This window comes from Thermobia domestica, chromosome 1 (genome assembly GCF_964235325.1).
Source record: "Thermobia domestica chromosome 1, izTheDome1.hap1.1, whole genome shotgun sequence".
Lineage (NCBI taxonomy): Eukaryota > Metazoa > Arthropoda > Insecta > Zygentoma > Lepismatidae > Thermobia > Thermobia domestica.
Genome location: NC_137454.1, coordinates 296111379 through 296124577, shown reverse-complemented (window position 1 = coordinate 296124577; position 13199 = coordinate 296111379). Strand labels below are relative to the sequence as shown.

The window sequence follows — 13199 nt, the reverse complement described above, 5'->3', positions numbered from 1 at the left end:
GCAATTGATGAGTGGCCACAAAGACTTAAGGATTGTGTGCATGCTAATGGTGACCATTTTGAATAATGATTTGTGATTTTGGTTCATAACACATCCATGTAACTCATGTTATTCGGACATTAAAATATCTCTAATCATGTTCTGTCAATGTACTTAAAACTTTGGGACAGTATTTATGGTAAAACTATGTATATAACAATGTAAATCAAAATTTAAATGGTAGAAAGATTATAAGAAATTTATACAGGTCATACTAGAAAAGTTTATTTTGACGCGATGGATAAAAGGCAAAGGAATTAACAATAGTTATTTCGTTTAAGTTGTAAATGGCATGTGGCAACACCACTCTAATAATATTTTAATTACAGACAAGTATATTCCATACGGATGCTAGTCGAACCTTCATCAGCAGGAAATAGCTACTACAGTCCTCTACTAATTGTTCCAATGGAAGTGTTTAATTTGCTAAATGCTTACTCAACCAAGCGTTTTCTGTGTATACGCTTAAACATTTGCATGTTAGTAAACATGGCTTTTTTTTAGTTTCTCCCCAAGTCAATCTGGTTTAAACCAGCTGGTATAAAAAAAAATAATAATAAAAATAAAAAAAAACTGGCTTACACCAAAAATCGAAAAATGTTCGTAAAAGTGTAAGTGTGTGTGTAAAATCTTGATGAACACATTTGTGGGTTACCATGTTTAACTCCTGTTTATTGTTCGTATTATATTCAGACCTAAATTCCCCATTCATTATTCAAAGAGATTATACTACAAAAGCAACTTTTTTTATATAAGTTTATGAATGTTTCATTTGTGATTTTTTTATACTTTGTTAATATTGTTATGCAACTGCAATCAAAAGAAAATTCTAAATATCGTTTAGTTTTAATAATGTTTATTATTGATAAAATACATCGAAATGCCGTACTTTTTTGGGGAGGCGGAGGAAGTCATACAAACCCCACGAGAGGCATTTATTGAAATCTGAAGTATCTTTGGTATCTATTTATGTATAAATGGATTAGAGTCAAAGTGGACTCAAATAATTCGTATCTTTATTCTCTTTTCACTTTACGCAAATTAAGTCGTTGTATTTCTTTAACTTGGACTAATAAAAGTCGTAGTGAACTAACTTGGACAAAATTAGTTCTTCTGTACTCTGCAGTATTTTGAAATTGCCCCTATTATGTAATTCTGTATAATGGTTTCACTTGTGCAACTGTTTATCTTTTTGTCCTTCTAAAATGACTCCTGACAATTATATTAAGAAGTATGTAAAGATCAGTACAACGTATTTTTACCAGGAGTCCTTCGTGAGTTGACAGACGTATCGCGTTTGTGGCCAATTAGTCCCAGTTTCAAGTTCAAATGGTGGGCAATTTCTCTGGGATGTAAGCCGAGAAACGGTTTGGATTCCGCTTTAACCCTTTATCGGCCATTGTGTATTTGAAGTCACAAAATACGTCTTAACACTTGGTGTGATGTTAGTGGTTGATTTGCTGCATTTCTTCGTGAATTCTTGAAAGTACGGACTTCCTTTCAAGACTCAACCAACACCTTTGCATTCATTTTTTCCAAAATGATTTTTTTTCTACGGACAAAATGATATCGTATAACCACAAAAAGTAATTTTTTGGATGCTGTTAAATAATTCGGCCGGTAAAGGGTTAAGCTTATGTGACCCCTTCCAGCATAACCACATTGTTGCATAGCAACACCAAGGTCAAACAAACTTATTTCTGTCCATATGTGATATAAATACATAGAGCAAATTATTTAAACCAAAAAAACCGGCTTAAAAAAACGGGTTTTTTGTTGTTTTTTAAATAAAAACCATGGTTTTTGCCAACCCTGCTTGGCAGTGACTCCGGCTCACTCGGTAGTGGTTATGGTTCGTTATTTATAACTATGATGTAGTCATTGATGATTTGTTATAATATTGGATAACGTGTCTCATGTGGTTGATTAACACCCTCTGGTGTTTGAGTTTTGAAGTCGTTTGACGCGTGTTTGTTTGTGTTACAGTAGTTTGGGCATTGAAGGTATTCAGGATTCATTTTATCTTTTCTTTCGTGCAACGTGAAGGACGTTTGTGAATGTACACCTGTTACAAAGCACTGTGTTAAGTGATTCTGAGACAGCTTTGAGATGGTGTCAGCATCTTCGGCCTTCACCCACTTCGAAACTGTGCATTACATGTTCTAGGAATATGAATTTAGAAATTCGTAAACGTGGTCATAGGTTTGGTAGGTTTCGATGCGGTAATCTGAAAGATCATGTTTACTCAGTGGTAGAGCGTTCACCTTTGGTGCGTGGGACCCCTAGTTCGATCCAAGAGGGTTTTGTGGTAGACAAACACCGTGTGCGTGGGTCTTCTCGGAGTTATTCCGTTTTCTTCCCCATCTTCATTCCACCATCTCATTCATTTCTCATCATCACCGTCTCCTTTAGCTTACACGGCATAATCGTAGGACGTAAAACTCAAAGACTTAATTTCATTTTTTGAAAGACCGTGATGATGGGATTTTCTTTTTCCGAACACCACTTGGTTCAAGAATTGTAAGATTGGGATTGGTAAAGCCTTTACTGTGATTTATGCTTACGCCTGTAATTGGAATTATGGACAGGCTATGATCGAACGTTCTTATCATGATAGTTATTTTAGCCCTGCTAAGATTATGGGTATCAATACTGCCGCGAGATTTATATGTTTGAACTTAATCGGCGTTAATGTGATTTTGGTTATCTTATTGGTGGAGTGGGACATTATGTGCAAATCGTTGAAGTTAAAATTGGTCGGCGGAAGTATCAACGTGGAATAGATGTGGAGAGGGGTTGGATTGTTGGGATGATAGATGTAAACACTAATGAATTACGTTTGGAAATTTGTCCTGATAACAAGCAGAGTTATTCAGCATTGTGTTATTTTGAAGAATGTTGAACCTGAATTTTGAGTAGTTATTGGCTGTTGGAAAGGCTATGATAGACTGAATGAAGTTCGTTTCGAGAATATTTGATCGTTAATTATACTCACAGGGATGCAAACTATTTTGAGGTCAAAATTACTAACTTTACTGACCTTAAATGTGAAAATACTGATCAAACACTGAAAATACTAACTATATATATATATATTAATTGGCCACTACACTCCCCACTGAACAACTATGGGGCCGCGGTGGCTCAGTGGTAGAGCGTTCACCTCTGGTGCATGGGGTCCTGGGTTCAAACCCTGCTCCCAAGTGAATTTTGTAGTGGACAAACACCGTGTGCGTGGGTTTTCTCGGGATTCTCCCGTTTCCTCCCACTTTCTTCATTTCACTATTTCATTCATTACTCTTCACCGTCTCCTTTAGCCTAGCCGGCATAAGCGTGGGACGTAAAACTCTAAAATTTCATTTCATTTTTTTTTTCTAACTGAACAACTGTAAACATATGTTAACTCAAACTCAGTTATTAACAAATCTTCCAATACAATATATTAAATTCAAAAGATGAAAAAATACCAAGATTGTCTTTGTAAAACTGTCTAAACAGAACCAAGTACATAGAAAACGGATTGCAGTAAACTCGTTTTCGTAAGATGAAAAAATAATTACAGCTGCTCAGGCCAATTTCCCTTGCCTCCTTTTACTCATGCAAACTTAAGACCTTTATTTTGATGTTCACTCCTTTTCGCGTTTTTTTTTTTCTCTTGAAAAAGGTAGTAATTAATGAAGACTTTCGTTTTTCTACACTTTTCTGAATCAGCCTTTTGTTCCTTTTCATCAGCTTCTTTCTTCATCTTGGTAGCACTGTCAAGCATTACTTGTGCTACATTGGTTCCAACAAGATCCTTGTTCATAATGGCCTCTCCCAACCGTTCACTTGTTTCCTTCAGTAACCTATCAGATGTCTCTCCTCCTCTTCTTCATCCCTTAGACGTTTTAAAGTACATTCTTTTTCTTCAATTGCTCCTTTTTCAATTTTTCTTCAGCTGCCAGTTGTTTTTCTTTTGCTTCTCTCTCTTGTTGTTCCTTCAATTTCCTCTGCTACTCACAGAACTCGAACTCTTGTAAGCAGTATGTGCCAGACCTAAAAGCTCGTGGCTCTTCTTTTTGGAATTACCCTGTAAATTGACTAAATAAGTGAGAACTTGAACATATAAACAGTACTTCTGTTTCCATTGTGTCAATTTTCAACAGACTTACAGTGTTTTTATTTACAATATTTCATAAAATGGCTTTTGTACTTGGGGTTACAAGTCAAGAAATATTTCATTACTGTTGGCCATTGCTCTAGGTCTTTTACCTGCAGGCTCCAGGGTCAATCATCCACAAGTAACATGATTGATGAATCTATGACTGGACAGTTTTATATCATTTTGAATTTGATAGAAACTTTCCCACCTTGTAGACCAACAATGAAAAAAAAAATCATGAATTTGGAAAAAAAAAAAAAAAAAAGTTAACCTTCTAAAGAGCCTAAAATACTGAGTTTACTAACTTGATGCAAAAAAGCCGGCTGTTTTGAATCGATGGTTTTTCGCGCAGAAAAAGCCGGCTTGCTTGGGAAAAAACTGAAATTTTGGCTTTTTTTTTTTTTTTTCATTTTCATGATGTTTCTATCTAAATAGCTTTCTTACAGTATACTCTATAGTTAAATAAGATATCATGACCTAAATGCCATATTTCTCTCTGGAATTCACCATCACGATAGATGGAGTACATGCTTTACGAATTGAAGTAAACATAACGTACGTAGTATTTGAGAGCAATTTTGGAGGCTATTTAACTTTATTTTAACTTCTGAGTTATCGATATTTTTTCTTCTCTAGATCATTTCATTTTTAGTCATCCGTGTTTCATTTCTTAGAGCATAGTATATATAACATAACTTTGATATAACATAACTTTGTTATATATAAAGTATATATAACATAACTTTAATTCTGTGCTAGAAGAGCACTATGCTCTAAGAAATGAAACACGGATGACTAAAAATGAAATGATCTAGAGAAGAAAAAATATCGATAACTCAGAAGTTAAAATAAAGTTAAATAGCCTCCAAAATTGCTCTCAAATACTACGTACGTTATGTTTACTTCAATTCGTAAAGCATGTACTCCATCTATCGTGATGGTGAATTCCAGAGCGAAATATGGCATTTAGGTCATGATATCTTATTTAACTATAGAGTATACTGTAAGAAAGCTATTTAGATAGAAACATCATGAAAATGAAAAAAAAAAAAAAAAAAGCCAAAATTTCAGTTTTTTCCCAAGCAAAGCGTACGTTTTTCAATATATCCGTCAGAGCGTACTTCCACATTTCTGTTATACTGTAGCTGCGCAATGATTTAGCAATAATCTTCCGGATACAACCTTGAATACCATTTTATAGAAATAATCAATAGCGGATTTAGAAAAGTATTTTGGGATGGTCTTTTCTTATTAATGTTTAGTATTTGTTTTTTTTTTTTTTCTAAAAATTCCTAATTTTTATTTGAGGGGAGGTTGAAGTTTATGAGTAAAGGCATAACTAATATTTCGTTTGTTTTAGAAATCGCATAATTCCAGGATACAGCTTTCAATCCGAGAGACACTCTCACAATAACCCCTTAGCAAATCTGTCACTGCTGATAATTAGTAATAACAACGATTTTAAAACAACAAGAGGTCGGACAGGATTCACAGTACACGCACTATCTCTACATTCACAGATGGAATTAAGAAAAAAAAATGTCAAAATGGTCGAATGCAGGATTGACCGATAGAAGCCCAAAAGCCAACCACTCAATCATGTTTGCTCTCTCTCTATGGCCTATAGAATCCGAAGGTTCAATGCCGCATTCACAAAAGCTCTCCATTGATTTCTGTCCTTACCCAATTCGATCGAGTTTCTACTCTGTATTCCTATTTCTGCGAGATTCATCTTAATATTGTCCTCCCATTTGCGCCTGGGCCTTCCTAACGGACGTTTCCCGATTGGATTTCTAGTTAAAACTTTGAAAGCGTTCCTACTTTCTTCCATTCTGGCTACATGACCTGCCCACCTGAGCCTCCTAGACTTGATGATCCTAACGATGCTTGGTAAACCGTATAAATTATGTAGTTCCTCGTTATGACGTTCCGCCACTACCCATTCCCGTTTCTCTTGGGTCCAAATACTCGTCTCAGGATTTTATTCTTAAATACTTTCAGTCGGCGTTCTTCCCTCAGCGAAAGGGACCATGTTTCACAACCATAAAGCACAACAGGTATGACTATCTTTTTACATGTTTTAACCCTGGAACACACAGAGAAAAAAAGCTTACGTGAATACACAGGTGGGGTGCCAGCGCACCCCATATAATTAAACGCTACTAAAATTATAATAAACGAACTTAAATATATTTATTTTACTTTATCAGTTACAAGAATACACAATAGGAGCTTGTATGTATTTTTGAACAGACACAGCTATTCCTTATTGCACGAAATGCAGATTTCCTTTCTGTGCTCAGTACAGACAGCCTCTTTGCATCTGAAACAAAAAGATTTAGTTTTTCTGTCCTTATTCCTAGGGCACATTCGACATCGTGCTTCTTTTGGAAGACTAGATGTTGAATCAATTACAGATGACAGTTCTTTTTGAATTCCAAGGATATTTCTGATATCAATAGACAAATTAGTCGGAAGATTCTTCTTGAGGCGCTCCAGCATGTAGGGTCTAGCTAACTGCAACCCAAGTTTTTTTAGGAACTCCGAACGGATGGTTGAGAATTCCATTTATGACCGTTTCTTCCTAATATAGAGGCTCCCCTTATAGCTGGATCATTGTCGATGTTACACTCAGTGTCACTCGTGTCACTTCCACTAATTTCATCATCGACTTCCGATTTTACTTCAATATTGTCATCGGACTCTCTGAAATTACCTTCAGAACCATAATCTTCTTCTAATGTGTTCAGTACAAAGTCTGTAAACTTGCTTGAACCTGCACACACTTTCGCCATCATGCAATTAAACAAATATGCATGCAAAGTATCTAAAACTAATTTCGTCAAAATTTAAATTTTACATACGTAAATACACAGGTGGGGTGCTGGAGAACCCCACCCCTTGAATATATTCTCTTTTAAAACGAGACAATTTGCTTTACACCCACCACCGTGAATGTCATGCTCCAAAATGAGAATACACGGAAGCACCAACCAATGTGCGTGAGAACAGAGCCACAATGAAGATGAGTATAATGTCTGGGGTGCTCCAGCATCCCTCTGTGTATTCCAGGGTTAAGCTTTAAATTCCTCGACAGAATTCGCAACGACAAAATATTTTGAGGTGAATCATAATATGAATTTCCTTATTTCAGTCGACATTAAATTTCTTCGTGGATATGATCCTGGCCTGTTAATACTGATCCTAGATATTTGAAAGTATCCATCTTGTCGAAAGTATTATTTGATATGTTGATGCAACCATAATTTGCCGCAGTACGATCCCGGTGACCTTCCACGTATTTAGTTTTCTCCGCATTTACTTCTAAACTAATGTCGCTGCAAGCGTTTAATAAGACCTCCGCATTTCTTTCGATTGTTCTTCTATCAGATTTATATCATCAGCATACGCCATAACCTGGTGGATACCATTCACCTCTAGGCCCTGGTTGCTATCTTAGATTTTCCTCACAGCGTACACCGGAACAAAGTTGAATAATAATGGCGATAACGCATCTACTTGTTTCAGGCCATTCTCGACGTGGAAACTCGTGGACAAGAATTCTTCTACTCGGACTTTACTCTGGAATTAATTTAAAGACATTTTAATTAATTAACCTTTTTCGGTATTCCAAATTTTGAGAATGTTGTACAATATTTCCCTCCTAACCGAGTCGTAAGCCCTTCTAAAACCAATAAATAGTTGATGTACTGGGTAATATATTCCTATTTCTTTCGAGTATTTGTCAAATGGTAAATATCTGGTCGCTAGTTGATAGATTTCGCCTAAATCCATATTGATTATCTCCAATAATTTTATCTGCGTACGAGATTAATCTTGTTACTAGAACGTTTGGGAGGAATTTATAGAACGTTTGGGAGAAATTTATAGAACGCTGACAGATGAGAAATGCCTCAATAATTATTACAATCAGTTTCGTCGCTTTTCTTGTGACTTGGAACAGTCATTGATTCTTTTCATTCCTCTTAAATGTATTACATAGTTTCTTTTTTGTTAAAAAAAAAAAATCGTAATGACATGTTGAATTCCTCTTGTTAATATTCAGAAACCTTCAGGACTAGGTAAACTGTGATGGTGGATATATATTCTAGAGCTTAGGAAACAACACACTCAGATGAACAGTCTACTATGCATATGATCCATGAACAGAAAATTCGGTACTTTCCCGATTCTAAACAAGCTTAAGGAACAGTCAGTGCATTACAGAATTCGGAACTTTACCACTTTTGCAGGTCCGAAGCACCTGATGGGTGGTAACAGTTTATTACGTATGTGATCAATGAATGAAAAATGTGTTCGAAATATTCATACAATGTATATGAAAGTTAAAACTACACTGACATTTTTTAAGAATGTACAGAACCACACGAAACGAAGTTCTTGATGTGCAGCCTTTAAGAGTATCATATACATGTATTTCTTGTTTTCCTATATTTTGTTTCAAAAAGAGAGCATGTGATATTTTGAAGTAAAAACACTACATACATTTTTGCTAGTTATTTGTGCATCATTTTTAAAGAAAGTAGGGCCTACTTACTTTTGTATATAAGAGGTTAAAAACTTATTATATACATTGGTTAATCCTTTGGAATTTATAATGTAAATATCTTAAGAATTAAAAGTGATTGAAAAATCTTTTCGAAATTCATGGTTTATTTTAGAGGTTTTATATTATTATCTGCATCAACAATTAAATGAGTTTTTGTCTTGTAGAGAAGCGAAACAAAGTCTGCTTCATCAATTCAAAGCAAAATTTTGAAAAAAGCCCAAAATTTCCCAAGCAAAACAGCGAAGCAGAAAAAACTTTTTTTTTTTTCGAGCAATTGCATCTCTACTAACTTAATTTAAAAAATACTGACTTCGTCAAAAGTAATGACTTTTACTGACCAGTTTCCATCCCTGTACTTATTATTTTGTTGATTTTGAAACTGTTGCACGTACGAATGATTGAATCTCAGTGGCGAGTTTTGATACGTTCTCCTTCTCCTGCAAAGTTAAGGTGGCTGATAATTTGTGTGAATCTTTGTGGCGCCATGACATGAAAAGGTGTGTGTGTGGGGATGCATTTGTTCAATTGGTTTATCGGTTAATTTTCCATATTGTAATTTCGTTCTATTCTTTTGTGTGGTGGAATTTTTTTTATACTGGTACGTGTTCTTGTAGTATTTTTAAATATTAATTTGTATTTTTTTTTTTTTTGTTTGTTTGTTAGCACATGTATTTCGGAGGGTGGATGTCTCCCGCAAAGTGATTCGACTGTAATTATTATTATTATTATTATTTCCTGCGTGGTTTGGTTCAATGTGTTTTTCCGTCTTGGAATATTTTTTGTTGTTTGAAGTGAATACTGCGAGGGTACGGGGATCTCATCTATAAAATGGACCAAATGATTGTTCTTCATATTTATGCGAGTTTTTATTTATTATTATTATTTTCTGCGGAGTTGAGTGGGTAGTTGAGTCTCATCCGCAAAATATACCGAGTGATTATGATTGTTCTGCAAACATGTGCCCCCCCCCCCCCCCCCCGAGATGGGTGAGTTAGTGTGGTGTATTTTGGTAGAAAAAGTGCCACGATGTTTTCACAATCGGTACTGTTACTTATAGTGAGTCCTTGTAAACGATTACTGGTAGTCAACGTCATAGGGGTTAAGTTCCGAAGTTGGTCATCGTCAGTTTATAAAATTTACTGGGGAGAATTCACTCGTTTGTATGCCTAATAATGTAAGGACAACGGAAGTCGTGTTGATTTCTTTTATAAGCGGCTATAAACATGGAACTATTTGGCAAGCAGAGGGAACTACTTCGCGCAAGGTTACAGCATAGCTGGATTGTGGGAAAGTAACAAGCAGTTATACTCTGAACATCGCTGCAGGTGTACACAGACGCTCTATTTGGTATCATACGCAGAGAAGGAAATTACACACTATTAATTTTAACAAAACGAGTCAAAACTTCCGTAACTCTAAGCTAACTAAACCTGACTCTACCCTACTTAACTGTATCTTACTCTTCTCTACCCTACCCTACCCTATTCTATTATACACTTTTTGTCGAAAACCAGGACGACGAATAACTTCAGAATAAATGCCGTTCATAGTTCAGAATACAATGAATAATGAATTGCTTAAGATTGAATTCATTACTGGAATCGATATTCCGGGGTTTTCGTTCAATGTTCTAGGAACTTTTAACTTCGGTATACAAAAGCTCACTGTAAGTCACAGTACCGGGGTTAAGTGATGTATTGCCGGACCAATTTTAGGAAATTTACCGGGTCAAATGGAGAATTTATTTAAGTTTGTGAGGAAGAATGAGTGAAAGTTAGGTAAGGGGAGTAGTAAAAGTTAAGAAAGTGGTTGTATTAGTTGGTTGTTTTTGATGTTGTAAGTGGCATTGTATGTGGAGGCGGACGGACTATTTCGTGGAGGTACACTTATTTTACTATACGGATTCATAGATTGTTAAATGTACAGAAAACTTTGGGAAAGTCTTTAGTTTGCCCATTTCACGTCGAGAACAAAACCCAACCCTCTGCAAGGCTTCTAACCCGTTCCTACTACTACTACTACTTATACTATGAATCCGTATAGTACTACTGCAAGCCTATGTAACGTAATCTAACGTAGCTTAATGTAATCCAAGCAAGTATAACCGAATGCAGTACACTTACCGAAGCACTAATGCGTACGAGCTGTCGATGGATTTGAGGAAAATATTAAATGCCATTCGTCAACGTTTTCGAAACGCTTCTTTGCACTTCGTTTACTACAATAATAATTTTATGCCAGAATTAGTTTCGAAGACCAAATCTCTAGTAAAGAACAATTAACAACAATATAGCCTATGTATAACCGTCCAGCTGATTTTGATTGAAAAATATATGTATGGTAGCTGTACGACCCGATTCTACATAAATAAGTACAAGGACTTTCCAAGAGAACAAAATATAGCACTCTCGTGTCAATCTCTACAAGGCAAATATTAAATCTTTGCTTACACTGGAGTTCACACTTTAAAAAATCATTAATCTGTAACTCTTAATCTTAATCAAAATATAGTATACAAATTACTTAATTAAGACCTATGTTGAAACAGTAATTTTACAATCGTACAATGATGATGCCAGCCCAACCGTCCTACTTACCTTCTGCTAGCACATCTTCAACAGTCACATTTATCCTCCCAACAACAAATGTTTTGCCTACGAACGTATTTGGCTCCTTAACTGTATTGTCAATTTTAGTTTCTATCTTCGAAAATAACTTCTTCATTTTTCCGAGCTGGCGACAGTCTACTTGATGAATTTTTGCTTGACAAATTTATATTCCCGTAAATGATAACGTTATTTTATTATGCTTACTGCAACTGGATTATTGCCTAAATACATGTAGTTAAATTTTGAAACATAGCCTTTGCAGTATAAAATTTTTCATGGTTAAAGGAAACCTTAAGTGGATAGCCAACATGCACACAAACAGCGCACTGGCCCACTCAAATGTTGTTTCTTCACTAATAGACATTTAGAACCTCCGTTACAATATCATTTTGTCACGTAACTATTCCAAACTGTCCTGCGCTTCTTCATTTTAGATTAAAAATCACTTTCAAACGAAGTCTCCACCTCTCACCACCAGCAGTTCTATATCTTGACACAGGCAAAATGGCCACTTCCTGGAACGTCACTCTACTAACTACAACCTGATAATATTCTCCATTAACGAAAAGGAAAAAATGACAAGCGTGCTGCGCTTCCCAATTCTGCTCTAGGCACTTTCGGATAATTAAAAAAAAGAATATATATATATTTGCTTTCAGAAATATCTAAATTATAAAATTCATTTCTTGAAACAATTTTATTTTTTACAAATCTGTCACTGCATGTATCACTACGTACTACTGTACAGTATTACAAAAAGATGGAGCGGGGAGGGGGGTATCAGATCAAAAATCTGGATTAATAATTTTAGTAAGATTTAAAAAAAAAAAAAAAAAAAACAAATATATGAACCGACTTCAAAAACTGTACTAAAAGTCAGAAAATAATAAAAGCGCTAAGAAGCAGGAAATAATAATAATAATAATAATAATAATAATAATAATAATAATAATAATAATAATAATAATAAAAGGCGCTTAAAAGCAAAAAATAATTTATTACTATTATCTATAATATTATAAATTTTGTGGTGCCAAGCCGAACAAATTAATACTTAAAATAAAATTATTTCAGTGGTAATTTTATGAGACATTAATACGAGTATATTTGGCTTCAATCGTTTTATAGATAATAATAACAAACTTTCTGCTTTTAAGCATTATATTGTTATTATTATCTTTTTCTAGAGCTTTTATTATTTCTTGACTTTTTAGTTCATTCTTGATGTCTGCTTATATTTTTCACAAAGCTTTTATATTTTGCTTTTTAATGTGTTTATTTATTTTTTTTTTTTTCATTTTTCGTTATCCCAGTAGCTTAGATATCTAAAGGCAAGGCCGCCGATTCTGGGGGGCCGGGGAACCCCTAAAAGCTCATGTGGGACACCTAGTGTATTTATGAATATACAATATTTGGCAAAATTTGAATGCAATTTGTCTTACACCCTCATATGTATACCTTCTGCTTCTGAGTGCCCCCCCCCCCAATTTACAGAGAAATCGGCGTCCTTGAGTAAAGGTACGAAATTAACTTCTTATAAAAGATTCTCACTACGAAATATGTATAAATAAATGCGTAATAATTAATTATCAAAATTATTGATTTTTTAATTATTATAGATAAAACCTTAATTGGGAATAAGTCATTACACTAGTGAAAATAGCATCAAAATATCACCTAATGTAAAAAGTAGTTAGGTTTTTGCGCACGAGATGGTGATTGTGTTCCAAATCTCACAGTATGAGTCGCAGCGGATCCGTACTTACGTCATTTGACAACTGAGAGTTGAAGTTAGTAAATGTTAAAAAAAAAAAAAATGTTTAATTCTTAGAATCAGATG

The 13199-nt window shown here is 34.8% G+C and overlaps 1 protein-coding gene across 1 annotated transcript in view; it reads right to left on the bottom strand.

Annotated features, from left to right (window-relative positions):
* Positions 1-11926, bottom strand: part of Nak (Numb-associated kinase) — a 171384-nt gene extending 159458 nt beyond the window's left edge. Inside the window, exon 1 of the mRNA XM_081726884.1 lies at positions 11348-11926. Within this exon, the coding sequence (XP_081583010.1) occupies positions 11348-11474 (127 nt within the window). The 5' untranslated portion in view covers positions 11475-11926. The remainder of the gene's footprint in view (positions 1-11347) is intronic.
* Positions 11927-13199: the final 1273 nt, after the last annotated feature.